Here is a 27,684-nt window from a genome sequence, read left to right as displayed (position 1 = left end):
GAGACAGTCTTGCCTAAAGATATATTATCTTTCCTTAGCCCAAATGATACATTTTGGTGGAAAACAAACAAACAAACAAACACAATATTTGGGGTAATTTAAGCCCTTCTGGGTAGCCTTCCAGGTTCACATTTTCTAAAATAATATCAGTAGTAAAGCTTGATCTGTTCATCCACTAACTTGGTTAACACAGAGCAGATATTTTAAAACTTGAAAATCAGTCTAGAGCTATTGCTATTTTTACCCAAACATTTTACCTTTGCTTGGTCACAGGACTTACTATTTGTCTCTTAATGAAACATGTTTGTTTGTTTGTTTGTTTTTGGTTTGTTTTTCTTTTCTCACCTTCACCTTCTGGACTAGCATCTAGCATTTATTAAATTCAGGCTGAGGAACAAGCAACATCAAGGAGAGGTACTGCCTCCAGATTTACTTCAGCATTTCATCTTCCATGGTAAGCAATGTATAAACAGCCCAAGTTTATAACTCTCGTAACAGGAGCAACCTGTACCAGGCCTTTTAATGGAGGAGGAAGAGGAAGGAAAGGAAGGAAATAGGTGAGAAATGTGGGCCCACGACACTAAAGAAGGCATTACCCTTGGATGATGAACAAGCACAGCCCCTCTGCTGGCCTTAAATTCATTGTTGTAACCATGGCAGCAGCATGGTCAGGCAGGCATTTCCTATGTTTCTTTCTTGAACACAGAACCCATATGTTTCATAAGTCATAACCAGAACTGATTACTTTTTACGACACTAATAAAGATATCCAAGCCCACAGACTAAACCCAGGCTTCTACAGCAAACCACAAGTTACATTCTGTAGCAATGAGACTGCATGCAGCAAAAAGAAGTATTTAAGGGTGACCTGCTACAGATCATCAGAAACACACATCACATGAGGAAACATCTTAAGCTAACCTTAATAATCAAGCAAAAAAAAAAAAAAAAATATATATATATATATATATATTGTGCATGAGGGACCTGTTAGCTGCTTAAAGTCATCAAGAAAATGTTTTGTGACAAAAATGAGTTTGCATGGAATTTTTTTTTTACTCTTACTTGTTGTACTAGATAAGAACCTACTGTAATGCTGACATGTTTTGACTGGAACACAGCAAGGACAGAATGGCTTGCACTATGACCTACATACATTGTTGTCTCATAACCAATTCTTTCAGCATGCTGTACATTTGCTGCTTATTCTCAGACTCTACTGAGTGTTGTGAGTGGTTCACCTGGAAAGGTATAAATGATAGTTGTCATTTGTTTACTCTAGCAATTCTCGTTGTTGCAATAAAAATGTTAACTGCACAATAGGTTGAAGGTGTTAGCCAGAGAACAGCAGGTCTATATTTCTCTGCTCATAGCCCCTGTCACTGCTTAGTCAATGATCAGTCCACAGAAAATTTCTGGTCTTTGTTGCAGAGGCTTATGTTAGATTCAGCACCTACAAATTTTGCTCTTATCTTGGATTTAATATCATGGGCATGTGTGTAGGGTGTAGCAGCCAATTCTCTAAAGAATTGTAACTGTTTTTTAATTGAAAGAAAGTAGTCACACCCTGCAGTTTCAGTGAAGCTTGGCACAACCCAGACCAGCTTTGCCAAGCGTGTCAGAAATGCTCACTCTGCAATAGTAATTTTGTAAAAATTGCTGGCTGGTAGAAAGCATGACTACATAACCCTCAAAACACTGTTTTGCAGATGCCTTTCTTTCACGTTATTCTTACCGTATTTCTCATCAAAGTACTATGACTCCACAAATGAACAGGCCTGGGAAAAGGTAGTAGTAGAGAAACTTTCTCAACCACTTAATGAAATAAATTTATCTTCCAATCTAGCTAGAGGATATGGCATTTTTTTTTATAGCCATGAGACTGGCACTGTAATAGCTTTCATTGTTGTATTCGAAGGATTTTCCCTTCTTCTCATTGAATCTTGGACTGGATTGCAGAGTCTTTTATCCTCTGAAGTTCTACTGTGCTTTTAACTATGTGCAGCTCTTGTAGATTTCCTAGTCAGTAGCAGAAACAGGCTTGAATGGACATGACCCAAGGGACAATCCTGGGAGGCCTCTCCCTCTGTATACACCTTGAAGTCCCTTCACTGAACCGGGAGCTGAATGGAAGAAAAGCATGCAGGCCTCTGCACATGGGAGAAGTCTTGTTATTTAGCTCATTCCCACTGAGGAAAGAACTGAGATGTCTAAACTTCTAAACTGAGGAGTACAGCCCTTAGTGCTCCTGCCCAGAAGAGGAGCCCCTCTCAGCCTTGTCACCATACTTAGGTTATGGTGACTCCTCTCCCCTCTCTTCCCTTTCACCAGGCACTCAGGAGGTACACAGCAATGCCATTCCCTAGGAAGTTCTCCTAGCTTCCAATGCAGTAGGAACAAGTCCTCTTCGCAATTCTGTCTTTATTTTATCATCTAGCCAAATATCCATAAGTACATGAGTTCTAACAGTGCTGTTACCCATAACACCCACAACATAAGTGGCTTAGTCAGATGATTGTGTAACGGCAGCTGTCATAATGAGTCAGAAATGCCATCATTCACAAGTATATTAACAAAACAAAGTTAATGGCCATGAAAACCTTTGTATCTAATAAACGATTAGTCATCCCAGCTCTATCTACATTGATCCCTGGTTCTGAAGCCCAGGTGGTTTGGAAATGTCAAGATGATAAATAGATCCACAGCTAGCATATATGCTTTGAGCAGGGTCAGGGGTTACCCTCTCCTACTGTAGCCAAGGAATAGGTTCAGCTATCCCATTTCTGTGGTCTGCGTGGCAACAAGCATAGAAAAGCCTAATAGAGGTCACAGAGTATCCAGGCATCTCCTGGTAATATGCTCCTGCTAGTAACTATAGGAGGAATGGCAATGCTCAAGTGGTAGTCACTGAAAATCAGATAGAAAGAAGACTCTTCAGGAAAGAATTTGTATACCAGCTTCCCCTAAGATAGAATCAGCTGTCTGTGTCAGTCTTCACTGATGCTTGTCAAACCTGTTTCCAGAAACCTTCAGTGATGGAGACTTCATAGCCTGCCTCAACATTTGATTCCAGTCTCTTTATTTCTCCTTTCCTCACCTCTCCTCTAATCAGCTTTTATATATTTAATGGTTTCTACCAGTCTTCTCATTTCCAGATTAAACAATTATAAACATTTCAAATTCTCCTTAACAGATCATTTTCTAGACCTCTTGTCCTCCTTTCCTAGCCTTTCTGTTTTGTTCTGTATCTTTCCTGAAATACAGTGCCCACACCATAATCCAGATGATGCTTTGCAGAAGTTGAGTACATTAACTTGGCTCATTATCCAGTCTGTACTCTTCTTGTTACATCTAGTTTGTCTTTTTTTTTTTTTCTCAACAGCATGACATAATCTGCTTTTGTTCCCCTGCATTCCACCCTGGAGATGAAGCAAATTGGGACTTTGAAGCTCAGTGGGGGAGGATCTGGTTCAGTAAATACAGCCCCTTGCTAAGCAGCCCTGTAGACTAACGAAGTTTCTCAAGTACAAGCAGAAGTGTGAGAAATCTGGCTGTAGAGGAATCCAAACCCAAATTAATGGTCACCTCCACAGATTCTCTGAATTCATCTGCCTTAGAAGGCATCACACTGCTTTGTGATGACCTCTTCATGTGTCATCACTGATCAAACAGAGGAAGTACTTATGCTCATCTCCTGAGAACTGTCTACCAGTAAAAATTAGTTAAGTTCTCTGTCTTGCCATTCTGCTCATTGTAGGAACAGTGAATTGAACTATTGGGTGTAAGACGTTTTTCCCCTTTAATTGTACTGGAGCTTCTTCTAACACTCCATCCACTGCCAGTGGCCTCTACACTACCCAAACTGAACATACCACAGGCTCAGAAAACAATGCTGGGAAAATTTATCATGTATCTGAACAGAAAAACTAAAATATTGCTATCTCTAAGTCTGAATTTAATATGCCACAAGCATTAAGGCAATTGCATTAAAATAGATACACTAGAAGACAGACATCTGTCCTTTTGTTCAAACTGGGAGGGCAATAGAGTGTTCAGGGGGCTGGGTACATAAACTGAAGTCACTAAGTTACTGTTCATACTTTTCCTTTTTTGGTCCTTTCAATAAAATAAGTACTACTTACAGGATTATGGTCCCCAGCCAAATTCAAAAGACTGAATTTTTTTAGTTGTCTTTTTTTTTTTTTTTTTTAAATTCCAGTCATAACTGGTCACTAGTAAAGCACATGATGAAATGAGATACATTTTAATTTCCCAAACTAATTCATCAGTTTTCTTTATGTCACATATCAGGATTTAGTATCGTGCGTTTTTCTTGGATGATCTGAAAGTTGGCAGTTTTATTTTGTAAAGTACTTTGAGATAATTTTCTTCCAATTTAAGCACAAAAATATAGACTTTTTAAGCCTTTTGAAACCAATTAATAGCTACAGTATGTGTCACCTAATCCACAAGCCTCAACATTATTGAAGTCCAACCTCAAGAAAGATCAAATGTGATATTTTCATCCCTTGGGAGTTAATAGCTAAAATTCCCATTAGCCAGGTCCTTAATACCTATTTCTAAAGTGATTATGATTAATTGAGAGCTTCAGATTGATGAGCTCCAGATGATGGCATCTATCTGCTAGCATCAACTGGAACCTTACTTTCATTATGACACAAATATTGAGATAAGAAATCATTCTGAGGAATAACATTAGCTAATATTAGCTGAGTTAAAACTGAGAATGTACAAATATAAATAAGAGAACAACCTAACTTTGATAGTTTAGATATATTTGACTGCTGAAAATCAACAGAAGACACTGATGGTGTATTTGGGTACAGGTTTACTGGGCAAACTAAGAGACCCCAAGGCCTCCAATACTGTCCAGGGAGGAAGGAAGAAGGAATCCTGCAGCAGGGAAAATACTTCATAGTATCACCTGACCCATTTTACCATCACGGGAATACTTACAGGTGGGTGGGGATCAGAGAAGAAAGGTGTACCCAGCAGCACATTTCCCGGTTGCCTTCTGTGCACTGTGAGCTCTGTGTCAACAACTCAGGGTTGGCACTGGCACAGCACTGGCATCACACCAGGCAACCTCCTCATTTCTTCACTTCAGGCTGTTTTCTTTTCTTCCTTATGGTGAGCTGAATGTGTGTTTTGATAGCACCCAGAAAACTCAAGGAAAAACATTGAGTAAGCCACAAGGCAATCCTTGACCTGAAGAACTGATAATTGCCATCAAAGAGGATTTATTATGAGGATTGTAATAATTATGTATTATTTCCTTTTTAATGCTGGACTTAGTTACATGAAAATCCAGTTTTTGTTTTAAAATTGTGAAAGTCGTTACCTTCCCAGAGGAAATGAAAATCCCTTAAATGAATTGGTGTCTGCTCTAGTGACTCCAGCTACAAACAATAAATGAAAAGGTGATGCTTATTACTTGTAAAGCAGTATGAGACTGAGCAGGGACACCCAGCACATTCTTTAAACTCTTGAATATAGGCACACTGTTACCACTGTTTATTTTTCAGCAGATGTGGATTTGTTTTTTTCTTTTCCAATTGCCTGGTACATGGTAGTGTTTTGGAAGCAAAAAGGAGAGACTTAAAAAAAAAAATAGAGAGAATACATACTCATTAAAAAGCAATGAACTATCAAGCACAAATGAAGGAGAAGAAAAAAAAAAGTGCATTATTTTACAGCTCCATAATCAAGTACTCTAAGACAGGCTGCTCCTGCTGTGGGGTTGTGGTAAGAGCCATTCTGTTACAAAGTCAGTGACAGAATAGAGGCGTGTGTTGCTCCTGAGTACCTACTAGGCATGAACCCAAAAATCTTGCAGAGTTTTGCTATACGTTAATTGTTCACTTCAGCACTGAAGGCACTCAGGAGGTTGAAAGCAATGCACAGATCTTCCCTCAGCACTTTTATGCCACATTTTTTAAGATCTTGTAGTGTTTGGTCATATCCTGCCTTGTCACTGTTAATAAGTAGGATGAGAGGTGCTAGTATGTCAATGAACACTTAAGTATATCAAGAGCAATAGTTTCCCTGAGAGAAAATGAAAACATCCAGGGATTTCAGTATCTCTTACCTTGGAGATAGGAGCACTGTGTTAGGATAAGGAGGTATTAAGGCCTGAAAATCCTTTACACATTGATCCCAGCTCTTCACAATCCTTGAAGTCCTGGTTAAAAAAACTGCTCCTCTTCCTACTCATTCTGCATAGGTTTTCTTTTTGGAAGCAGGCTGAGAGTGATGAAGAGCTTAGTTTTGCCACAGCCAGTAATGCAAAGCTGAACCAGGGTTTTCTGTGTTAGGTATCTGACATCTGTCACGTGGGGCAGGCTGTATCCTTGCTCTGAACAGAGTTCCTTGGCATTGCTGGCAGCCATTGGGTAGCTGCATGAATACCACTCAAAAGTAGAGATTTTTTTTCCCCCGTTTTGTTGTTTTTGTGTTCACTCTGGACCTGGGATGTCAGAGCAGAGACAGAGACACATTGTCCCCAGGCTCCACTTGTACAAATCACGCCGACCTCTCCTATTCCACAAGAGGATACAAACAACTCCCAATAAGGCCAAAAGGAAACTGTTTTTGGATAGACTGCTTCTGGGGTTCACTGAGAGGTTACAAGTGTTCATGTCTGAGTTGGCTGGGGCTGCCTCCTGCCTACTCCCCTCCTTGTAAGAGATCTGAAGCCAGATATCATGATTTTTAGCTCTTTGATAGAGGTCTTCATCATGAACCGCCACCTAATTACCTTCCATAAATCCTTCAAAACTTCATACAATACTTCATTGTAGACTCCTACGACCTGTACCAAGTATTTAATTAAATACTTTAAGTGTAATTTATCTCTGTAAGTAGAGGTAATTTAATCCCATTTCAATTATTTTTGTGGGTAGGCTATGATATGCATTTTATAAAAAAGGAAATCTTTCACCAACTCAGGAAACATAATACAGGAATGACTCCATCATAGAAAAACCAGCTCAACCAGATTTTCTGCCAACCTATAAACAAACCTAAACACAGTAGAGAGAATAAACTCCAAAATTTTCCTTGGTTTGAATCCCTGGTATTGCAGTAGACAAAAATTAGGTAGAAGAGCCTTGTGCTTCATTTTGCAGAAAATGAAGCAATTCACAAAAGAAGGATAGCATTGAAGCTGTCATCACCAACTGAAATGTTGAATCAGATATGGGGCATTAACCTTTGAAATTCTATGAATATAGATTTCACTGATCAAATATTTGTGAAACATTTAGATTTCTTAATTCGTACCCCTGTGCTCCTAATTAATTTTCCATCAAGCCCATCAATGATAGTTAATACACTGAGTGCTTTCAACAGCCATGCAGAATTTCCATGCAATTAAAATATAAGCACGCTTGCACTTCAGCATTTTATACCATTTTGAAAAACAAGCAAACAAACAAACAAAAAATTCTACAACAGCCAGAGGACTATGTTGATCACATTCTTTATGGTAAAACTGTTAACTGTATTGTAAAATGTGGAGGGGATGAGGGATTGACAAATTCACATTCTGCACATCAGGCAGGGTGTTACATATAACTTCTGCATATTAAAGTTTTTGCTCACATACTCTTGGGTTGTGGGGTGATTTCATGGGTCAGGGGCAACAGGGTGACCCAGGCTGAAACACCTCCACACCTTGATCACGTAGAGCAAGTGACCACCCTGATATTTCCCTAGCTGAGTAATGCACAGGCAATTACTACATAGGACATGTTTTAACACAACGTGAGTGAAGGCATCTGACTGAAACCCCTGAGCCAAAGAACAGCCAGAGGGACAAGTGGCAAAGTGGGACAACATCCTCTGAGGCAGGGAGCTCAGGCTCCTGAGCTCTCAGCCAAAGCAATACTCAGCTGGGAGCTGGAGATGGAGGGGGAGAAAAATAGCTTCTCACTCAGAAAGAGCCAGAACAGGGAGCTTTATCAGACAATCCAAATCTTGCTTCCACCTTGTGCATCACAGACACAGAGCAGAAAAAGGAAAGGTGTCTTCATTCTGTGCCTTTCAGCAATAGCCCAGTGTTTGCAGTGGGCTCCTGTATTGCCATGCTGTGCTCAGAAGATCAGAGCAGGACTGCTAGGTACAGTATTGTGTACAATCCTGCCACCCCTAAAGGAAATCTGGGCAGAGACAGAAAGTAGGATTCAGAAGCTGCAGCAAGGCTGAAAGGAGAATCTTTTTCCTCCTATCATGGCCCTTCACAAAATGCTAAGGGTGAAAATGGTCTCTGTGCACGTGTAGTCAATCACTTGCAATCCTTATCCATTCTGTTCCCCACATTTCTAAGCACATGTTGACTAAGGATTTAGATGCTAACTGTGAGAATGCTTCCATGAGACTACTACATAGCCGTAGTTTAGATGTTTGACAAGTTTCAGCTAAATAGAATAACAAATATCACTAAACCTGCATAATAATTATAGCTGTGTTTTAAATGACAGCTTTTTTTTGAGGGGTGGGTAGCATGGTGGTCCTAAAGTTCAGGCCAAATGACTGCATTGGATCTGATAAGGAGTTTGTGGCTTTCACCAAGTTGTGCAGACAGTGGGAGGTGGGCTGAAAAGCTGGAGGAGATGAGACAGGTTCCTGCTCTGCTGAACAAACAACGTGAGAACAGCTGGATGGCTGTGTGGGCAGCATGTGACTCAGCATTGCCGTGTAGATCTCCTGCTCACGTCCTTTCTTAGCAAGGGCAGTTTGCAAAAGGTTTTCTGGAGTCCTGGCCAGCCAGCGTACTTTTTCCATTAAACTTACTTCATTTTGGACGTTGTTCTTTGCTTATAAACAGACCACAACCATGCTGATAAAATAATTACAAAAATGTTCCCTATCTCTGTGCTTCTTAACAAATATCCTAAGCAGTACAAAAGCAGTACCCTTTCACCTCAGTGACAATGATCACAGGAATTCACAAAAAGCAATTTATAAACCACTTGAACTATGGTGGAACAGCATTTGCTGAAGCTGGAGGGATGGGTCACTGAAACTATGAAAAGACCAAATATGCTCAAAACCAGACAGACAGACACATCCTTTTTATATCAAAATGCCTCAAAACTAAGGCAAATGACCACACTATTCAAAGAAAGTCCCTCTGGCCTGGATGCCATCCACATCTTCCCAGGAACTTATGGAAATCTCTTGTATCTCCAGTATCCTTTGGCAAAGAGCTCCACAGATTTCCTACCTGCAGGTTGTTCTCTGCACAATATGTTTGGAGCTGGCTGTCAGTATTTGAGTAGATGGCCCCAGCCTCTAGTTCTGTACTGGCAGAGGTTGCAAACGGCCAGTCCTGACCCACCACGGCATTGCTTTTATTTCATATTCAAGAGTTAATGCCTCCTGTGTCAGCTTTTTTTTGAGTAACATCATCCAGAAGTTACTCAACATTTTCAAAGATGTACCATAAATATTGTTGGAATTTGTCAGAGCCTAAATTTTAAATGTGACTGCACACATCATCTATTATTCCCAGATGTAGAAGTTAAAACTAGATTGAACAGGATTTAAGTTAAGAGGCACGTATGTTTATTGCTTAACTTCCTTCTGTTTAATTTATCAGCATAAAACTGCAACAGACAAAATACTAGTCCCTGCCAAACAAGGCAATCCCAAAACAGTAATTATTTCTTTTTACTTGCAATGTGGCCTCTTGAATGCTAATTTTACATACTGCTTAAATTGTTGTAAGCCAGGACAGCAGCCACATGAACTGCCTGACCTCTCAGTGCCCTTGGACATTTGTGCATGTCTCTGAAACACTCCCTCTTTTATGCCAACACAGGCACGAAAACAACAGACTGGAGGACTGATCCTGGCAAAATTCCGCCTCTGATTGAATTCATTTCCCAGGGCCCCTGTGGGGCTTCAGGATGTATGGGCCAGCAGAACCAGGGAGGAGTGGAACAGTGCAAGTCCACACACGTGCTGAGAAAAGAGAAAGCTATGAACTTACAAGTATTTATGCTTTTCACCCTTAATCCTACCAGAATGCCATTGTAATATTTCACTGTCATAACTACTATAAATGTTGTAATTTTGCAGGTCATTCTTTTTAATATCTAATTTAAAATCACTCGCAAATTAAGAGCATAGTAATAAAACACGATGAGACACCAAAAAATATCACAGATACTGACAGATCAGCTGAATTGCCAAGTCAAATGCTCTAAGTGGAATTCATAGTCAGAGGTTAATAAATATGTTGTTTTGTTACAAGGAAGGCATGTACAACTAGTCAGGAAATATGGTTAATATACTATATTTCACATATGCAAGTTACAGTGCAATTCAGACTAGCAGCGTAACAAACTTCAGAGAATACAGAATAACAAATGATAGATGCTGCACATGTTAGATTCAGTTCCCTTTCCTATTTAGGAAAATAATATTATGATTCAGCAAATCATTTAGTCATCTCAAAGTATTAACTACTTTTTTTGGTCATTATAAATATTGATTTTCATGGAAGACTCAGACAGGTCCTAAAAATAGAAAATTGATTAGCTAATCATTGATTCACAGACATTTAGTATTAGAGGGTTTTCAGATCTGGAAGTTTTGTTTTTAAGTCTGGAGAACAGTTCCAATGCTGGAAAAAATCATATAGTTTTGACATCAGTCAGCACTGTTCTGAGTGAATGTCAAATGTCCATCTGTTCTGAACTAAAAGCTTGCCAATGAAACTTCCTGTAAAGCTCTCAGAATTCATTTCCACTTTGTTTTTTTGTAAATATTAATTGGAATCTAAAAAGACACTCTGATTAGACAGTATTAGCAAGCATTTAATGGCACAGGCAATATCTGACAGTTGCCATTAATTTCTTGGATACTGAATCCTGGCACCCTCTTACAACTGAGAATGGCATTACTGCTTGGGGAGGTCCTAAATTCCTAGGGAGCCATTAACAATTTTCAGCCAGAGTCCATCCCTCCAAATGCTGTCCCAGGCGTTATCTACACCAAAGTGTTTACATAATGTCCATAAAGCTGAGGTAATTGAAACCAATACCTGAAACTGGAGCAGGCAAGATCCAAGGGCCAAATCACAGCTCAGATCCTGATGCCATTTCACTTCCGCAGTTCAGCATGTGTGAAAGCACAACCTGCCTTTTACTGACAACAGCTTTGCTGGAGCATACCTACAGCTTTAACTTGTTGTGCAGGTCATGACACTTTATTTCAATGACCTGCAAGAATGGTTGCATAGACAGTTTGGAGACCCCCTCACCTGCTGTTGAATGCTTTTATCTCCTCCCTTTTCTGTAGAATGTTGCTACCTTCTTTCACAAAGAGTGGTTGGCATTTTCGCTGTGGAGCCTCACTGTCCCTTACATGTGCTGTTCTGTCTCTTTCATAGCAGTTCTGATCCCCTGGGAAGCAGGACTGCTATTCATTACCACTACACTTCTTTTGGATTAGTTAGCATTTTCCTAGCTCTTGAATTGGAAAGTGCTTTCCTATTTATCTCGAGTCAAAAAAAAAAACATCATTGGCACAGGGGTGGGGGTGGGACTATGAAGCTGGGAGTGTCGCTCCCTCTTTTGATGGCTGATTTACCTTTAGACAAATAAAGGTAGCCAGCTTCTGAAGTCTCAGTCATTATATTCTCCTCTTTCCCCATGTCTGAGTATTCTTCCTGATATGACTCTTCCTCCACATATCCCTGTGTGTCCACTTCTACTTTCCTCCTCTGTAAGTTTGTCATGAATCTACTTAAGCATTGAACAGTATGGTGGAGCTCTGGAAAGCTCTCAACAAACAAGGGGATCTTGAGGGAAAAAAAATGCATTTCCAGGTCACCACTCACAAAACATTCCTTTTTACCTTGATTTGTGAATTCTCTTTCTATTGGCATGCCTTTGCTAAAAGTGAGCTAGAAAAAATTCCTCTTTTGAAAGTGTTCTGGGGATTGTAACATGAGGAGTAGTAACTGTGTGCTAGCAGAAGAAAAACACTAGAAAAATATGCATGTTTCTACTGAACTGTGAAACATTAAGGGCCAGTGAATGCAGATGCATCAGGCAAGTAATGTCATTCTGCAGGCTGGCAGCATAAGGAGAGAGAATGCAAACAACCAAAGGCAGTAGAGAAGGTAATGGTCAGGCTAGTAACTACATTAGCATATCTGTAGGTTACTTCTGCTGTGGGTTATACTTGCTACAGATTACTAATTCTGAGATATATGCCTACAAGGCAGGAAAGGAATCAGTTCAAAAAGGTCATGATAAAACCAGAAGAGCATGTCGTATTCCAGTTTTCCTGTACAGCATTCTCCCAACCTGGATTAGGTCAACACATGCAGAAGGATCAACCCTTAGAGATTGTTTTTAATCACATCACTTATATGAAGAATTATTTATTTAAACTTTTAACCTCACTTCCCAGGAAGTGAGGGGAAAACACAAAGTATTCCTTTAGTACCCGAATAAGCACTTGCTTTTTCAGACATCTATGTTCTATATGCAAAAGAAGGAAAAGCACCAACTATAAATCAACCAGTTTCCTGCTTACCCCTTGAGGGGTAAGTCCCAGACAACTATGATGACATCTGTTTTGTACATAGGATTAGTTTCTTATAAAGCTCTTTCTTGCCAGAGAAAGACTGAAATTTCTGGCAGCACTGACTTCCTGCAGATCCCCTCCCACATTTTGGGCTGTCTCCTCACTTTCCAAAGTCTGGCTGCGATCCAGTTAGCTGCCAAATCTCTGAGAGCTTAATGTTGCTTTTTGAAGGTGACCAGGTCTGTAGGTCAATGTCACCCTCTCCATGTGTTTTATCTCAGACTCATAAAGCACAGATGTGGGTTTAGTCCCCAGTGCCATAAGAGGATGCTTTAAAATTTCCCCTCTGGGCTGATGGGTCAGTTGGCCACAACACTGCTGTCTTCTCTGTGTGGTTGGGGAAGAAAAATGCAGAAAGGCTTGTATAAGCTTGTCTCTCCAGTGTAAATAAATAAAATAAAAATTAAAACTAAAAATAATAATAATTAAAAAAATAAAAACAACTCAGCAGGACACTTTGCTATTGCCTGAGTCATGATTGCTCAGAAATGATGAGTGTGACCTGAGAATCTGAACTCTTCCCAATCTAGAATCAGATAAGAGAGGGCCTGGATAGTATTTGAACAGCATCTGCTGTTGAACAGAGGCACATGAATGTAAGACCACAACTTGACTCACAACGTACAATATCATGTGAAATCTTACTGCACTCAGAGGCCCAACAAGAGTAAGATGACTGAGGTCAGTGTAATAAAGGACTGGGTTTTATTCTGTTAGGGACGTTGCACCAATGACTGGACTAGAAGAATTATTCAAGGTAGGTGAAGAGTAACTGGAAGAATTACTCAAGAAGTAGGTGAAGCTTCACCTATCTCCTGTCAGGATGAACTCTACATACCTACATTATTTCTGTTTGTGTAAACCAACTTAAAATTGCCACTGCCCAGGAAATTACCAGTGACTCCCTAGGAAATACAAGCTGAATACAACTAGTGGCAATTGTTAGAAACTTTTTCTTATTGTCTAACTCTGCTACCTTTTCAGTCAACCCAGTGAGCACTGAAAATATGTACCAGCCTTGAACATACTTGAATATGTCATCATGTCTGCCTGTGACCTCCTTTAGGGAAAAAAAAATGCCCCAAACATTTTTCAAATATTTCTAATTGTTCACATATTCTCTGGACTTCATTCAGTTTTCTTTACAGAACGTGTGGACTGAGCTGAAAATATCCTTCAACAAACAACTTACTAGTGCTGAACAAAGAAGGAATTTCTTCATATATATTAGACAGAAACACAATTTTCTGCACAACAACACTTCTGACTCTCATTGAGTTTGTGATTCATTGCAATAATTCGGATCATTTTAGGAGGAATTATTATTTTATACACTCTACCCTGTATTCTTCCTAGTGCAGATGTAGATGGATTAGACAAGAATTGTAACAGACCCATGCTGAAGTTATCTGTCAATGCCCTTCAAAAAAGTTTTACAAACTAGTATGTACAAATAGCAGCCCAACTGAAAGGAAAATGCACATAAAATAAAGGAAGCATGTATGCAAAAGAAAGTATGCATGCAAAACTCCTCCTCAGTTCAGTCTATGTATATTCATTTAAAATTACTTTCCAGGATGAAAACCTGGAGATGATCTGAGGAGGCTTTAACTCTTCCTAGTGCACAGGGTTAACACTTCATTATACTCATCATTTTGCAATTTTGCAATCTTTTCCTATTGCCACAAAGATTTAGCTTAGAGTTCATGACAAGAACAGTCCCTTGGAACTGACATGGTTTCACTACATTACTAAAAGGAATACAGTGAGTAGAAATGGGCTTTTAAGATTTTTCATAATGCTTGCAACATTTTCAGTTACATAATTAATCAGTAAAGTGATACATTATAACGGTAATGGTTAATGATCTTTAAAAAGATCCTTTCTTAAAAGTAATTTGGTGTTTGAATAGATCTATAGTATCAACAAAAACATTTCTGATAAGCCATCAATAAACCTCCTATGCAAGATGCACCAATGGGGTTCTGAAATAGAAAGACATGGAAAATACCTATCTAGTTCAGCATGATTAACATTGAGATTAATTTTCTGCCACATCCTTCCCCATTTTATTTCTACTGCAAATCGGTTGCCTCTCTAAGCATATAGCTCTTTAATAACCTTGTTTCAATTGTCATAAGGCTGACCTTATTTTTAATCCCAAGTGTTGGTGCAAATTCATTTATCAGTGTCTGCTTGCAGGTGGCATGCTATTGTGCCACCTGCAAGAGTGGCTGGCTATTACAAAGGGCACAGTAGCACCCATGCCAACAAACATGCCAACACAATTAACAATGTTGCTTTATGTTGAGCTGTTACTTTTTTTTCCACCCTAAGCTGAATAATAAACCATTGTTTCACTTAGTGCAGGTAACAGAAAGGCAGTAGACATGCCAGACATGAGAACCAGTGGCTGCACTGACGAGCTGCAGGCAGTCTGCACACACCTTTCTCTGAATTCCTATCTATGCAGGGAGAATACTTCTCCAGTTTACAGCCGTAGTAGCGTAATAGGTCAGTACCAGCTACATGCTGGTACCTTGAGTATACGTGTACCTGTGAACAGAGGTATAACTACTTGAGATTACCTGCTTTTTCATGAGCACATACTCCATGCAGTGCACCATAGAAGAGACTGTATGTAATGTTATAATTAAACTCATTTCAAAGTACATATGCACAAGTATATTGAATCAGGAATGTACAAGAAACTGACATTATAGCGTTTCTTAATTTTCAACTGCTTGTTTGCTTGATTTTGTTGATTTTTTCCAGCTTTTTTTTTTTTTTAAATACATCTGTAAGCACACTTGAAGGCAGATGTACCAAAGGGTAAGCAAGTGCCAAAACAAGTGCAGAAGTATTTTGTGTGCTTTGTATTCTGCTTAGACCAAACTGTTCTGTTTACTTTGGATGTCCTTTATTACTACAAGGTTACTGTGAACAGGAGCCACAGAATACTGCTTACAGCAGGTTAGAGACATCAGGAAGACACACAATAACTATTAATGGAACACCTTAAATAATCCATACTACCTATCCCTTCCTCCAAAACAATGAGACCCAAATGCCATAAATTAATATGCCATCCGTACTGTCATACACAGGACTAACACCACCATAGCAAGCTCATCAAACACACATTTACCATGGATAGAATTTCCTAAAATTGCAAAGATCTTCGGGTAAATGTACTAAAGGCAGTGCAAGTGAATTCCTACAGAGTTAAATTAAATGGACCTTTGCTACCAGAGAAATAAAAACAATATACAGCTGTTGCTCTCATTTTCTAGGATCCTGGGTGGACACACACAGAGTGTCAAAGACATGTGTGACAACCATTGTGCAGAACCCTATAAAATTGCCAGTAAGGCTGACAAGAACTGAGCAGGAAATACTCCAAGACCTATTCAAAGGCTCTAAAAGGAAAAAAAAAAAAAAAAAGGAGGAGGGGAAGGGGGTGACAGACTGCTTAAGATAACAGTTTTTGACATTTGGGGAATAAGAAACAAGGAAGAAGGATAGAGAACATCACTGTACAGAAGTTTCCAAAATAAAATTATTCTCATTCTTTTATTCAAACCAAACTTCAACCTCCCTCCTTGAACCCTGGCACAGCTGCACAATTTGAAGCATATTTTTAAGTGCTTGTGCCATCACTGCAAGACATACTGATTTTTAAAGTTAGGAGATTTTTATTTCCTCTCCCTTCCAAAAAAAAATTCTTTTGCACCTGAATAATTAAATAAAACAATCCATATATTTTTGTAACGCATATGGCACAAATAGTCATCCTTTACCTTTTTCCCCCAAACAGACACAGGACTGGATTACAGTAAACCATACACTAAAAAACACACTGGCTGACCAAATTCAGAAGCCCAAAGGGTAACCCAAGCACGGAAACCCAGCTCTGTATACTGAAAGTGTTCCCATCCCTTTATCCTAGCACAAGCAACTGTACTAGTACTGACAATTACCTTGCAATGAAGACACATCCACTTCTCAGTTAATAAAGGGGTACCAAGTATGTATGAGAAAATAACACATCTTTGGGATTATCACATTAAAAATGAATTACAGATGTAAGGTGTAAGACTCAGAAGCCCTGCAAAACAGTAAGCCCCCTCCAGATCTGCCATGGTGAACTGTGTAACACCACATGCAGCAGATACTCAGAAAGAGAGTGAGAGCACATTGTCAGTTATGCCTTTTGCCTAAAGATGCACAAAACTTTCCTGATAACATGCCCCAACCAACCATTGGTAGAGCATGGAGTTACTAGCTGCTGGTGACTTTCCTTTTTGTCATTTTGAATATGCTTTAAGAACAAACACTGCTATAGCACAAGTAATGCATGTGTTCAAAGCTCCCTTAATCAGCTGTATAAAGTGGCAAGTTGATTCGCCCTAACTCATATTTCTAGCAGAAAATAGGTATACATAACACATATATGTATATAATGCTATGTATATGGATGCATATAAATATATGTATTTGTATATGTAGCAGAAAACTGTATAGCAGTAAAAAAATAAAAAGTACTGGTTTGTAATAGAGGACTGAGGTTTAATTGTAGAATATCTGTGTTGGAAGGGACCCACACAGACCATCGAGTCCAACTCCTTGGTCCCCAACAGATCAACAAAAATAACCCACAAAACGTCAGATCATGTGTTTCAGAGCATTGTCCACATCTTGAACTCCAGCAGCTCAGTGTCATGACCACTTCCCTCAGGAGCCTCTTCCAGTGCCTGACTACCCTCTTGGTGATGAACCTTTTCCTGATATCCAGTCTGAACCTCCCCTGTCACAGCTTCAAGCCATTCCCTTGGGTCCTAATAAAAACCTAGAGTTGCGTACTTTTCTTCTTTTGGTGGTTTGAATAGGTGAAGAGGTGATTTGAAGAGGCAATTTGAATAATGGCAAAAATATGTCTATTTTCTACTATACACTTTCTGCTATACATGAGTGAGAACTAAATAGTAGCCTACAAATTGGTAATCTTCCTAGAATTTGTTATGCCTGCTGAAGATGTTAACTAGGAACACTGACTTTTAGATAAATGTAAATAAGTAGAACAAAACCAGAACAAATACCTTGCTAGCCACACATAGATCAAGCACTAGAAACTACATTTTAAAGTGCCCATGACCACTAGTTTGTTGAAAGGCAAGTTGAGAATTCTCCAACACTAAAGCTACCTGACATTGCTCTATAACTTATTATATATATTTAATATTTTCAATATATATTATATATATATATATAATTATTTATTATAATATATATATATTAATGTATTTAATATTTTAAATTACTTGTGAATCTCATGAGATTTTGAAAGTTGATCTTTATGTCAATTACATGTTTCTGAAACTCCCATGAACACCTAGTCAAGCTATAAACTTCTGTTAGCTTCTTTTCCTTCCACACAGAGGCTAAGCTGAAAGTTGCATTTCCAGAAGACGCACAGGCAATGGTACTTGCTTCTACACAGAGCCATGGAGCTTCTCCAGCTGCAGCTCTGACCCATCATGGGAGAGGCAGATTTTGCTTAGTGACAGCCGTGTATTCTTTTCTCTCTTGTTCTCAGTCCAGAGATCTGTTACCAAATTCAGGCTCTCTGCTGGATTAGGGGACAAAGAGTCAGACTGGAAAGAGTAAACCAAGAGAAAATGGACAGTGAAAACTGGGACTGGGTGATGGCAGACAGCAGGAGAGACTGGATAGAGCAGACAATGAAAGAATGACTGAATACTCCTTCGTACTTCAGGTCTGAGAGGGAAAACACTAGAAAATAGAAACCAGTGCATATGTACATGCCTGTTTGAAAGGGAGATTAGATTAGAAAAACAGCTGGGAAGACTACAGCTCATTTGACAAGGTGATTAGGAGCAGGATACTAAGTACCCATGAAGCAGTCTGTAATGGCAAAGTAAATAAAAAAGCACTGCAAGTGAGAAAGGAGACAGGGAGGAAGTCTGGAGGGTTGGGCTATGACTTTCCTGGTGTTCAGCAGGGGGGCTGAAACTAAGATGAGAAGTCTGTAAGCAGACTTAGCTGGGTGGATGACACATAGGAACCAACAGGTGCTGTGAGTGATGACAAATAAGAAAAAAATCATGCTTTCAGTAAGGAATGACTTATAACAAAGAACTCAAAAAAGAGAAGCCCTAGAGCTCAACCCAGACAGCCAAAACTTCCAAGCACATTTATCTTACTCTCTCTATACCCCATTATCTGTCTGTGAAATGAGAATAATGCAGACTTCCCACACTCGTCAGACCTCATGAGCATCACAGTAGACAAAAAGAACAGTTCTGTCTTTAGAGCAGCATAGAACAGAGCACATGCATAATACACAAGAAAGAAAGAAAGAAAGAAAGAAAGACAGAAAGAAAGAAAGAAGCAACACATTTATTACCAACTGAACACTGAGCATTCTGCAGACTAACCAAGGGAGATGGGAAACTACTGCTGTAACTCAAAAGCCACTTACCTGTCTAGAGGTGTGAATTAGAGCTGAATATGTTTTAATTTTGGAATTTGGCAACTTGCACGCCTTATATTTACAAATCCAAAAACACTCTTAAAATTCATGTTTATGTATATAAATTGAAAACTCTTCTGGCATTGCATTCCATTCAGTTGTATTACTCTTGAAATAAGTATTTGCAAAAATAAACTTGATGCTCCCTGAGCCTAAGAGAGGTTGATAATGAAAGTATCTCTTTCTTGTGGTGGGTTACCCATACAGTACCAAAAATGTAATAGGTTAAGCAAACATTACACATTTTCCTACCTTTTTTTTCATTTGACATTACAATAAAAAATGGTTTGAAACTTGGCAATCACAAAGGAATACTTTGAGTCAGCAAGAGTAACACTGTCCCAAAGAAACACCCCCTTAGACCCAGTCCTCACTAGCACATCCCTATTCCCAACCAGCTCCCTCCAAGGCAAAGTTCAGCAAAAATCATGACAGTCTGTAGTGGGTTTATGTGGCAAGCTTTTGGTAGCAGAAGGCTGCAGGGGTGGCTTCTGTGAGAAGAATCTAGAAGCTGCCCCATGTTAGAAAAGGGTCAGTTTCAGCTGGCTCCAAAGGGACCTGCTGCTGCCCAGAGCTGAGCCAACAAGTGATGTTGTTCGTGCCTCTGCAAAAGCAGGTTTAAGAAAGAAGAAAAAAAGAAAATTACTGCACAACAGCTGCTGTGAGAGTGAGGACCAGCCCTGCAGACCCCAAGGTCAGTGAAGGAGGGGGAGGAGGTGCTCCAGGTGCTCCCACCCCCCACACCATGGGAGGGACCCACCCGGAGCAGGGGCAGTGAAGGAGCAGTGGAGAGCGTTATGGACTGACCACAATACCCATTCCCCCAGGCTGCTCAGGTGGAGAAGATGGTAGAGGGTGGATGGGGGGAAGGTGTTTTTAGTTTCTGTCCTTCCTTTCTCACTTCTCTAGCTTGTTAGTAATAGGCAATAAAACTGCTAATCTCCCCACTCTGAGCCTTTTTTGCCCGTCATGATAGTTGTTGAGTGATCTCCCTATCCTTATCTCAACCCTTGAGCACTTTTCACTGTATTTTCTCCCCCTTTCCCTTTGAGGAGGGGGAGCAAGAGAGTGGTTGTGGTGGAGAGCTCGGCCGCCACCTGAGTAAAACTACCCCAGCCTTCCGGTTAGTAGCAGGTCAAGCAACGTATCACTGGCTATGACTTCATAAAAACGTTAACTAAACATGCACTTTGCTACTCTTCTAATACAAACTCAACAAACAAACAAACAGCATTACAGAAGCACAATAAAACCCATATATGGAGCACTCAACACAGGTGATCTGGGGGGACTTCCCCCTCCCTAAACCTCAGACACCTTCACTTCAGGGCATCGCACCCCGAAGACGTCACACCGCACACGCAGCCTATTACTTCACCTGGCCTGTCGGGCACCAGGTATGCCGTGCATGACGGCTAACCAGATGTACACCAATGTGAACTCTAGCACCGCAGGAGACTCCACAGCCACTGAGGGCCACACCACCCAAAACTTTAAAACCTCAAAAGCAGCCCCGTGGGCTGGCCAAGCTGAGGGTACGGGCAGGACTCCTCGTCAGGCACCTGCCACGGAAGACAGCCTCGCCTCCCCACCCTGCGACCGGGCTCAGGTAGCCGTCGGAGGGCGGACTGAGGAAGGAGAGAGGGCTGAACCCTCAGGCAGCAGCCGCGAGGCGAGGCACGACCCGCAGCCATCCTGAGACGGATTCCGCGCCCCCCGCGGCGGGGCTCGCCCCCGCCATTTTAGGTGCCGCCCCGCCGAGCCCCGAGGGGCGGTGCTGCCCTGCCCTGCCCTGCCGGTACCGCTCCGGCCGCGCCCTCCGCCCCCTCCTCGCTCAGGTATCAGGCGAAACTGGTCGTGCGTGCGGGACGGGGCAGGACAGCGGCGGCCGGAGCGCGGCGGGAGGGACGATGGCTGGGCGCCGCGGGCTGTGCCTGCTGCTGCTGCTGCTGCAGCTGCTGCTGCTCAGCGCCCTGCTGGAAGCCGTCACGCCCTCAGGTGAGCGGGGCAGCGCCGGGCGGGGTGCCCCGCTGCGGGCACCGGAGCCCCGCGGCAGGGCTGGGGGAGCGCCGGTGCTGCGGCGGAGGGGGACGGCGGGGCGCAGGGTGAGGCTGTGGGGCTGGATCGCCTCGGGGAGCGGGGTGCGGGGAGCCCCGAGCAGCGCTCCTGGACGCCTGGCGGCTCCGAGCGGGGCTTCGCCAGTGTCAGGTGCTGCCGTGCCTGCCTGGTCCCCAGTAACGAGCCTGGAGGCGTGCTTAAGTGTTAACAATGTTAAAATAAAATAAAATCCTGGCTTTTCAGAACCGGAAGAAAAAAATCCGGTTCTGAAAAGACAACCCATTTTTTATTCCTTTTTAAAAAAATCTTAATTCTTATCTTTGTTGTTTTTTATTACTTTCTGAAAGCAAATACTGTTTAAAAAAAAAAAAGGAAGGAAGGAAGAAAAGACATTCAAATTTCACTGCCCTACAGTTCATGTTTTGCTACCTTTTTATAGCAAAGACTCCAAATCCCATTACCGTATCTGTGCACTTTGCACCGTGCCTCTCTGCATTAGTTCCCCTGTGCCTACTTACATAGTAAAAGTTTATGCGTAAGGACTATGTAAATATTGAAACCAAGCTTCTGGTAGTTCCTTTTTTCTCAGCAAATAGACACTAGGTGTTTAATACGTGGTTATCACCTGCATGATCAAACCAGTGCATGACAGTATCAGATATTTTATTTTGTTCTATTGTGCGGTGTATTTTGCATCGCTATTTGTGCTGTCTAGAACTACTGTAGGTTGTTACAAATGGATCATAGCGTCCTTAAAATCTTAAGGCAGCAAAAATCAGTGAGCCGTTAGGTGCAAATTTTGTGGTAGAGCAGAGTTGGTGATACCAGATTGCCTCTTGGTATCTCAGCTATCTGACCAGGGCAAGCGTAAGCTGTAAAGGGGACAATATCTACTTGGGGTGGAAAAAGTAGTCTGCTTAAATGTTTTATCAGGTTGCTTGATCTTCTGGTGTTGAGAAGTGAGATGAGCTGGAAAAGGTATTCCCCTCCCAGACAAGGTAGATGCACTGCAAGTCAGGGGACGTGACAGTTTTCAAACAGGCTAAGGCCCTTGTAGGGTTGTGGTGAATCTTTGCTGTATGACCAAGAACCTTAACCTTAGTCCTGTGTGGGTGAGTACTGCCACCATGACCTAAGACGTTTTAGATACTCTGTGCTGCAGGGCAGACATCATCCTTCGTTTGTTGTGCAGGTTTATATCTTCTGGACAAATAGCAAAGCTAGCAATGTTGAAACGGTCTTCTTGTGGGAGAGAGTGTTTGTCCCCATGATGCCAAGTAAGCTTTTCCTGTGGGCAGATTAGCAAATTAACTGCATTCTCTGTATGTGAGTCAGGCAGGGTGAAACTGTTCTTGGAAGAAAAAAAGAAAAAGAAAAAAAAAAAAAAACAACAACAAAAAACTCAATTGTTATGGAAAACAGCAAGCAGAGAAAGAGTAAGAAAGGATGTAGAAAATGCACATACCTAACAAAGGATTGGTTGCTCTGGGAGGGAGTGTTAACTACAAAGAGAAACAGGATACTGAAACAGTCTCCCTGTATGCATGCCAGCTGGGCTAACAAAAACTGCCCAGTATCTGCAGTCAGAAATTTTGAGGCCAAAACTGAAACATATCCTTCAAGTAAGAATAAAAGCAAAACTTGGTGTCTGAAATCATATAATCATAAATCATATGCTTAATTTGATCATGCCTTCAAAAATAGAATAAATAGTAAGGAAAACTTTGTTCTGTCACTCTAGCAATACCAAGTCCTGTTTGTGGGTCATGTGTCTTTCAGTCTACTTTATTTCATATCACTCTTGTTCTTTTGTGACACACTAACACACTATTTTTTTTTTTGAGACTATGCTTATTTCCTTCCACCCAGCCTACGAACACCAATGGCAAAACATTGTTTTTGTATCTGGTCACAAAATGTTTAAGTCTTTTGAGTGGAATATGAATAGTAAGACTGCAGTTTGATATGGTAAACTACTTGTTGATATACACCTGCACAGTGCTAAGCTAAGCTTTATTGTTGTACTCGGAGAACTACTGTTAGCTTGTAGTAAAGGATCTGAGCACTCTGAGACCTTTCTCAGCCAACCTGGGGAAAGAAGTATTACTTAACTTTTTACCATTTATATCTAATGCCTCAATGAGCTATGCTGATTCTCTATTTTTCTATTTACACCTCAGGTTAGGGACCTGGTTATTCTGTAATATGCAAGCAAAGTTTACAGTCCTTAAAGACATTACTGACATAATCATATGACTTGAAGACCTGAGAGCAGGATTTGTATGATTCTGCCATTTTGTAATTATACCACAAATAGGTCAAAATGAATATTTGTAATTGCAGTTGATTTTATCAGCAGAACAGTCCTGGCAAAAATATATACAAATCTTTGTGGTAGACTGCACAGAGACTGAAGAAGTCCATGTCATTGCACTTGCAAAGAGCTTTCTTCCACCACAGTCTTCCAGTGAAGCCTGCCTGTGCCTTGAACTTGACAAACCCTTGTTAAGTAGAGCTAGGGTAACTTAATTCAAAACTCAAAACACCAATATATGTCATATTTCTGTACCTCTTTCTTAAGAGGTCACTAAGCCTAGGCAGGACCCTAATACTGTACATCAGGCGTTTGTAGTACTAACTTGAACAGCTATCTAGAGTTGTGCTTCTTTTGGCAATCTATTGTAGAAAACACACATACTTGTGTGTTTATTTATTTATTGTACGATAACACTTGACTTATACATTCATAGAATCATAGAATATCTGAATTGTAAGGGACCCACATGGATCATCGAGTCCAACACCCTAAATAAAAAAAAAAAAAAAAGACTGTGGGTCTAAAACTATTGTCCAAGCTCTTCTTGAACTCTATCAAGCTCAGTGCCATGCCCCCTTCCCTGGGGAGCCTGTTCCAGTGCCTACTTTAAAATGTAAGGTGTTATTCTAATTTATTCCATGCTGGAATTGTATCAAAACTACTATTTGTTGAAAGACAAAGGCACCGTCCTTCAACACTCTTCATGGCATATTAAACACAGACCTGCGTGCTCAATAAAATTCTTTATACTGTTTTTTGATGTTGCTGTTTTGGTTGGTGTGGTTTTGTTTGTTTTTTTTGTTTGTTTGTTTTGGGGGGTGGGGTGGGGACAGAGTGGCTAAAATTATTCACAAATATTTATAGATTTTGTGATAAGATTTATCTACTCTTACAAACAATCGTGTGCCATGTCCATTGAGTTTAGCTTGGTGGACATGTGACTTTTTAGAACAGAGTGAATTCTTTGACAGTATCTGTGCAGTTTAACTTGTCTGTACAGGAGGACTGTGTTGTGTATCGGAGGTATTGTGGCAGGGGTCTCTGGACTGAGCCATCTGAAGGCTGTCATACAAGACGGAGCAGTCAGGAATGTCTGGCTTGCCTATATGGTTTACAGGTTCATGTGGCATCCAAAGAGGTAGAACAAAACCTGAAGTGATAGCTTTCTGGTGTAAGAAGCAACCATAGAATCACAGAACAGCTTGTGTTGGAAGGGACCTTAAAACCATCCAGTTCCAACCCCCTGTCATGCATACAGGGATGCTACCCACTAGACCAGGTTGCTCAAAGCCCCATCCAACCTCGTCTTTAACACCTCCAGGGATGGGACATCCACAGCTTCTCTGGGCAACTTGTTCCAGTGCCTTACCACCTTCTGAGTGAAGAATTTCCTCCTAATATCTAACCTAAATCACCCCTCTTTTAATTTAAAACCATTGTTCTTGTCCTATCTATCTGCCTGAGTACAATGTTGCTTTCCAGCAACCATGTCTGGCAGCTCTACTGATCTAGTGGTGCGAGTAGAAATAGTAGAGATTGCTTGACCATCTTATCTGTGAATTGGAAGGACACGACAGATGACCGGCCCTGTTGCACCTTCATGCTTAAAGTTAGTCTGTTCATGTTTTACTTCAGATACGGTGTAATAGACATCTTTCTTCAGAGGTCACTTGAGCATAGCTTCCTGCTCTGCATTCTGACTGTTTCAGTTCTAGCTGGTCTGACTGAGGACAGCATGCTATCTTTAATGCACAGCTGGGTTTGAGCTCAACTTTTCATCATCAGTTTAAGGCCAAGGAAACTTCTACTGCAGATATACTGCAAGCATGCTGGAAAGTTCTAGAAATCCTAGCATTTGAGTAATCTGGCAGTGCCATGAAAAAAGATAATCGTGCCCCTGGGTTACTTGAACAATTTTGTTTTAACTGTTCAGATGGTAGGAACACCTGACAGTCATTTCAATAATGTATTTTTATATTACTGGTGAGGCAGAAAAGCATTCTGGTTGCTGATACACAACCATTAAATATGAATATAAGTGTATTTTGGGTAGTAAACTAAAATGAAGGGAAGAAAAATTGTCAAGTATTTGAAAAGCAGTCTCATTTTTGTGCTCACAAGACTCTCTTTAATTCTTCAGTGTAAATCATGTTGTCTACTTTATTTAAAAAAAAAAGTAGTTATATTTGTACTTCAGTAACAGTGACTTCTCAATTTATTTTTTTTTCTAGTGAAAAGTGTAACCATCAAGCCAAAAGGAAGAAGTTTTGTGGGCCAGAAAGTTACAAATGCAAATAATGCCTCTGGGGAGTCCTACAAAGTGGATGACTTTGCAGCAAAAGTTCTTACAGGAAAGCTGACCACAGTTTTTCTTCCCATTGTGTATGTCATTGTCTTTATCATTGGTTTGCCAAGCAATGCCATGGCCATTTGGGTCTTTTTTTTCAGAACAAAGAAGAAACATCCTGCTGTGATTTATATGGTTAACTTGGCATTCGCAGACCTTCTCTTTGTTGTATGGTTCCCACTGAAGATTGCATACCATGTAAATGGCAATAACTGGCTATTCGGTGAAGGTCTCTGCAAAGTGCTTGTTGGATTTTTCTATGGAAATATGTACTGCTCCATTCTTTTTATGACATGTCTCAGTGTGCAAAGGTATTGGGTTGTAGTGAACCCCATAGTGAACTCAAGAAAGAAGTCTGAAATTGCTCTGGGCATCTCCCTTGCTATCTGGATACTGATTTTACTGGGCACCATTCCATTGTATCTTGTTAATCAGACAGTATATATTTCAGATCTTAACATCACTACCTGCCATGATGTGTTGCCTGAAAACGTTTTGGCTAACGTCATGTTCAATTACTTTCTCTCACTTGCGATTGGACTCTTTCTAATCCCAGCTCTCGTCACTGCTGTTGCTTACATACTAATGATTAAGACTCTGAATGCTTCCATCTCAGATATAAGCAATGGGAAGAAACGAAAAAGAGCAATCAAACTCATTATTGTTGTCCTGTCAATGTACCTCATCTGTTTTACACCTAGCAATGTGCTGCTTATTGTGCACTATTTACTCCTCAAAAAACACAGCCAAAGCCATCTGTATGCGTCATACATAACTGCACTGTGTCTTTCTACTCTGAACAGTTGTATCGATCCATTCGTCTATTACTATATTTCAAAGGACTTCAGAGGCAATCTTAGATATGCTCTTCTTTGCCGAAGCGTGCGAACTACGCGGAGGATGCAAGTTTCTCTCTCATCAAATAGACACACCAAGAAATCCATTTCTTACTCTTCAAACTCAAATGGTACCACTGAATCAACCTACTGAGTTTAGTCCTAGAAGAAAATTGAACTCTTACTACTGGTGTTGAAAGGAAGACAATAAATTTATTTTGTATTACAGTTTGAAGAACACCTTTGCTTTTTGACTCACACTGAAGCCTAGATTTCAGAACTGGGAGCTGCTTTTCCTTTATAGAAATGTCAAGCAGATAAATCTTCCAACCATGCTGGGAAAACAAATAATGACATTTCTGATGCTTTGCAGAAGTGCTGCTCACCTTGAAGTGTTGTGGTTGAAGAAGTTTTTGTTCAATATTGAAGCTGCCAAAAAGGCAAATGTCACTGGAATGTTATTTAGAGTTTCTAGTATATTTAAGTAACAGAGAAATCTGTTTTGTTTGGCTTTAACTGTAATATATTAAACATATTGTTTGTGTAGGACCTTGCACTGTGTACATGCTTACACTGAATGTTTTTTGAATCAGTAGCAAGAAGGAAAGGAGAATCTGTTCCACCGTCTTGGTGGGGGTCCAGCAACATGAGTGCTTATTATCTTAAGTATAATGTAATCTTATTGTATTTTTAAAATTTCCATGTTGTAAATACTAACTTGGTAGTAGCCTGGTAGGGTTATCTTTTTGAGTTGACCAGCTGAAATTGTTATCAGCTAGCACTGAACTAAATTAAATGTTAGTTGAGATGTTGAGATTATATACGGTTACTTAATAATCATGAGAACCTGGTCTTAAATGGGTCTGTTTAACAAAATTTTATGAATAGGTTTGATTTTTATATAATGTATTGTATTTTTTAAGATATCTAATATGATTTTTTTATAATA

At 40.4% G+C, this 27,684-nt stretch overlaps 1 protein-coding gene and 1 long non-coding RNA gene across 4 annotated transcripts in view; one reads left to right on the top strand and one right to left on the bottom strand.

Moving 5' to 3' along the window:
* Nucleotides 1-20,884, bottom strand: part of LOC137848476 (uncharacterized) — a 25,628-nt gene extending 4,744 nt beyond the window's left edge. For both annotated transcript variants that reach the window (XR_011091373.1, XR_011091374.1), the window contains exon 1: nucleotides 20,556-20,884. This is a non-coding gene — a long non-coding RNA (uncharacterized lncRNA). The remainder of the gene's footprint in view (nucleotides 1-20,555) is intronic.
* On the top strand, nucleotides 19,681-27,684 carry F2RL1 (F2R like trypsin receptor 1). 2 transcript variants are annotated; one of them, XM_068667605.1, is made up of 3 exons: nucleotides 19,681-19,708; nucleotides 19,794-19,871; nucleotides 25,784-27,684. In XM_068667605.1, the coding sequence occupies exons 1-3, from the start codon at nucleotides 19,696-19,698 to the stop codon at nucleotides 26,887-26,889; spliced, it is 1,197 nt and encodes a 398-aa protein (XP_068523706.1). In that variant the 5' UTR covers nucleotides 19,681-19,695; the 3' UTR covers nucleotides 26,890-27,684. The 2 variants fall into 2 exon arrangements, with proteins under 2 accessions (XP_068523706.1, XP_068523707.1); XM_068667606.1 differs by lacking the exons at nucleotides 19,681-19,708; nucleotides 19,794-19,871 and adding an exon at nucleotides 20,883-21,175.

This window comes from Anas acuta, chromosome Z, assembly GCF_963932015.1.
Source record: "Anas acuta chromosome Z, bAnaAcu1.1, whole genome shotgun sequence".
Classification (NCBI taxonomy): Eukaryota; Metazoa; Chordata; class Aves; order Anseriformes; family Anatidae; genus Anas; species Anas acuta.
Note: the sequence above shows the minus strand (reverse complement) of the source record. Positions and strands in the feature narration are given on the sequence as shown.